This window comes from Nasonia vitripennis (genome assembly GCF_009193385.2).
Source record: "Nasonia vitripennis strain AsymCx chromosome 1 unlocalized genomic scaffold, Nvit_psr_1.1 chr1_random0002, whole genome shotgun sequence".
Taxonomy (NCBI): domain Eukaryota; kingdom Metazoa; phylum Arthropoda; class Insecta; order Hymenoptera; family Pteromalidae; genus Nasonia; species Nasonia vitripennis.
In genome coordinates, this window is record NW_022279588.1 from 115383 (window position 1) to 119682 (window position 4300).

The 4300-nt window shown below is 38.9% G+C and overlaps 1 protein-coding gene across 1 annotated transcript; it reads right to left on the reverse strand.

The window, feature by feature from the left end:
• Positions 1–1417: 1417 nt before the first annotated feature.
• Positions 1418–3656, reverse strand: LOC103317737 (keratin-associated protein 10-4-like). The gene is made up of 3 exons (XM_031921925.1): positions 2684–3656; positions 1771–2169; positions 1418–1541 (listed from the first exon to the last, which is right to left on the reverse strand). The coding sequence occupies exons 1-3, from the start codon at positions 2734–2736 to the stop codon at positions 1442–1444; spliced, it is 552 nt and encodes a 183-aa protein (XP_031777785.1). The 5' UTR covers positions 2737–3656; the 3' UTR covers positions 1418–1441.
• Positions 3657–4300: the final 644 nt, after the last annotated feature.

The window sequence follows — 4300 nt, forward strand, 5'->3', positions numbered from 1 at the left end:
TAAAACTCGAATTTACAGCCCGAAATCATTTTTTTACAGCCAAAAATATTAATGATTCGCCATTATACTTTGAGGCTCTACGTTTCAAGTAATAATGTTGAATGTAAAAGTTGTAGATATTTTGAATACACAACTTTTTACTGTGACTAATATTTGTTTTTAAATGCTTTAACGAAGGACAAATCCTCAAAAACTGTTTTTAATGGAGATAACCAACACAAATTTTAGATAGCGAGCGCGTAACACGCGAGCGTCGTTGAACATGGCAAGCGCGAATCGCGAACGTCAGCGGTCGTGCGCAAAATGCGAAACGATGCAAGGCGGCAAGCTACCGCAGCCGTAAGGCCGTGCGTGGCGCGCTATTTATATATTCCTCCTCTTATTTACCGATACCTTCTGAATAGTCTGCAACAGTTTAGATCAATGGCACAAACTACAATTATTACGTTAGTCAAATAGTGCATTAGATGTCTATACATCAGTGGCTTAGATATAAGCCTGAGCCTTTTTTGATCTAGAATATAGTTCATGATATCCGGTTGTAAAATTAACAAGGATAACTGTCCATTAATTAAAAGTTGACTTTTACAATATGGACATAGCAGTTGTAAGTATTGAGATCAAAAGGCTTAGTTTTTATAGTAGATATTATAATGTATGCTTATGTAACGTATTGCGAGTAGACCAAATTGGATCCCTGGTCTTTCTTTAATAAAATATTATTATGCGCAAAATAATTGCGCTTTTTTGAAATATTAAATTCTTCTTATGCACAAGTAAGGTAAGAACTTTCTTATGCGTATTTGCTTGAATTACTTTTTATCTTGAAATTAAATACAGCAGCATGTGATTGATATTTTTCATGGTGAATCATGATTCTTTATTTATTTGTTGATTATTCTTGACATTTCGGTTATTAGAAAAAGAGAAAGAAATTTTATTATGTTCTTTGGTTTATAATGTTCTTCTCGGTACTTATATTGCAGAAGAGATATTAACTTACAACCTGACGTAAATGTTTATTCACATTTGTTTATAAATTCTATATATGTGCACAGCAAGCAAAAAGCAAAAAAGAAAGGCAAGTCATATTTACGACAAGAATTATAGAAACAAAAATAATATCAGTGACAGGCTGGTTAAAAAAGTGGCAACAGACATGTAAGTATAATCTAATACGTTGAGACGTCAAAAATCTTTTGCAAAATCTTGGATTAGCGGTGCTGCTATTCAAAGCCAAGCAACAAATAAAAAATTGTTCCTGCTACTTTTGCGAAAATAATATGACAGTTGAGTATTCAGTATAATTATTCTCGAGAATATATTCGACATGATTTTTCTTAAAAGAGATAGGGAGCACAGATGAGCGGATTAGAGACAAAGAAAAGAGGTAGATGAAAATGCAATTACACGTATATACTGTCTATAATGTAATTTTTATTCAATATTTATTTTTTAATTTTCTAATGTAAGCTTGATCCAATTTCCTTCTTTTACGCAAATCTACAATTTCCTTGTTTTGCTCTTCCAAATCTTCTCTCCTGTAAAATTTGTAAATATTAGTTGAATATTAAAATTATTTTTATAGTACATTACGATACAAGTGTCGTATGAGGCATATTCCGGCACGGCGAGGTTAAGCGCCCGAGCGTAGCGAGTGCGATATACACGGTGCCAGAAAGGGCTACTTACGCCACAGATTTGCGTGACTTAAATGCGGATTTAAGCCACCCAGTGCTATAAAATATAATAAAGCGCTGTTGCACTTACGATCTCTTCAGCCGCTCTTCTAAAATGCGGCAGTTCTCGCAAGCTCTCTCCTGCTCTCTCTGACGGCATTGGTGAGGCTCAGCAACCTTTGCAGCGGTGCAGACTGGCCGCCCAGAAGACTGGCAAACCGATCCTGTGGCGGCGGCTAGCTGAACTGACGACTGCTGTTTACAGCACTGGCAGGACGATCCTGGTGCTGGCTGCACAAACGACTGCTGTTTACAACACTGGCAGGACGAACCTGGTGCAGCTGGCTGCACAGACGACTGCTCTTTACAGCACTGGCAGGGCGAATCTGGTGCAGCTGGCCGCCCAGAAGACTGCTGTATGCACGAATGACATTGCCAGGGCGATCCTGGCCTAGCTGGCTGTTCCGCACACTTGTGGCAGTGCCGTTTCCTGTAAAAGATGCTACGTTGAAAAATGCATGAGCGCAAAAGAGACAGAGAGAGAGAGAGAGAGAGATAGAGAGAGAGAGAGAGAGAGAGTGCACGTATATGCGCACACGCGTATATATATATATATATATATATATATATATATATATATATATATATATGCTGGCGACGACGAAACGATAGACAAGCGTGCGTCGAAAGTACGCGCGCGCGTGATAGAGAGAGAGAGAGAGAGAAGGTATACATATTTTCGTACCACACACACATATATATACAGATATGTTGTGCGTGCGGTCGTCTTGTATGCATGCATGTATAGTTCAGCTAGCGATGAGCGAGTGTAGAAAATTGCACGCGCGCGATAGAGAGAGAGAGAGAGAGAGAAGGTATACATGTTTTCGTACCATACACACACACATATACATATATGCATGTACATATATACTTCATCGAAGATATTCCCGCCGTGGCACGTGCACAACAAAGAAGCGCGAGATTGATACTTAGATACTCACGCTGCCGATTCCTCCTTCTTTTCACTTGAAGTGCTGCTAAAAACATTCCCCATGGTCCAAATCGTGTTGATGCGACGACGACTGTAGCACGAATGCGAGGTTACGGGTAGTGATGCACTAACGAACTCAGCGACAATTAATACCGCGTATAAGCTACCTATAGTCTTACTGCGGCCCGAAGATACCGCGCGAAATGTCAAGGCGGGCTATAGGTACTGGGCGAGGCGGAGGGGCAGGGGGCGACGCCTGCTGGCGGCGGCGGTAGCACGCGCGCAAAGGGCTTAGCTCAGCGCTTGTTTACATGGACTTTGAAAAAATTCGACGAATTATGAGTAGCAGTAGCGCTGTTTTGTCTTGACGGTTTATCTGCTCATTACGAAAGTAACTCCCGAGCGTGCTGCATCGTTTTACTTTTCGTGCTTCTAGTGCTTATAGTTGTGCTTATCATCTATACTCTCGACTCTATACTCTTTATATCTACTCTTTATTTTTTATCCTTTTCATTAAGTCTACTACTTTGTCGGCTTATCTTTCATCTATTCATTTCATCTATATTTCATTCTTTACTTTAAACGTACTCCCTTCTATATTACATTCTTCTTTTATATTTCTATTTTTCTTTACTTTCCTATTTTTCTCATTTTTCTTTACTTTCCTATTTTTCATTGACGACGTGGTGTTTACCTCCGATTTGGTGCATATGGTACGTTAATTTTTATTAGTTTTTCATAATTAGTGGAAAATCTTTCAACGACGGCACTACTCGCGATTATAGGCAACAACGCCGCGTCTCACGTGGCATTTTACTTAAGAATAAATTTATAACACAGTAACAGTAAGTAAAGTCGAAAATTTAAACGACACCTATGATTTGTACAATTTTTACTGTTATGGGGAGTGATTAAAAGCAAGGCATCATATCAGGTAGCATCCGCTCGAATTGGCGAGATCGCGATGAAAGGTTTAATATTAGTAAACAACGAAACCAACTGATTTTGACTCAATTTATAATAAAACGTGAATAGCTCATAATCTACGCAGTGGATCGATCTGATCCTTGCGCGGTTGTACTCAACAGGTCAAGTTGCGTGAGATTACCGTACGCTTATTATAGGTTAATACTTGTGAGCAATGAAACTAACTGATTTAGAAACAATTTATAATAAAACGTGAATTTCTCATAATGTACGCGGTGGATCGATCTGATCCTTGCGCGGTTGTACTCAACAGGACAAGTTGCGTGAGATTACCGTACGTTTATCGTAGTTTTGATACCAGTAAACACAGAACACCTTTAATAATGGGTCAATTCATAATAAAACGAGAAATTCTCTGAATAAACACGGTGCATCGATCTAATCCTTGCATAGTTGTACTCAACAGCTCGAGTTGCGTTAGATTACCGTACGCTTATTATAGGTTAATACTTGTGAGCAATGAAACTAACTGATTTTGACTCAATATATAATAAAACGTGAATATCTCATAATCTACGCAGTGGATCGATCTGATCCTTGCGCGGTTGTACTCAACAGGTCAAGTTGCGTGAGATTACCGTACGTTTATCGTAGTTTTGATACCAGTAAACACAGAACACCTTTAATAATGGGTCAATTC

Bases quoted from the DNA above. Each gene is read 5' to 3' on its own strand.
- LOC103317737 (XM_031921925.1), bottom strand. From the start codon at position 2,736: ATGGGGAATGTTTTTAGCAGCACTTCAAGTGAAAAGAAGGAGGAATCG. The intron at 2,170-2,683 runs GTGAGTATCTAA...CATCTTTTACAG, and splicing joins AAGAAGGAGGAATCGGCAGC to GAAACGGCACTGCCACAAGT. The intron at 1,542-1,770 runs GTAAGTGCAACA...CAAATTTTACAG, and splicing joins GAAGAGCGGCTGAAGAGATC to GAGAGAAGATTTGGAAGAGC.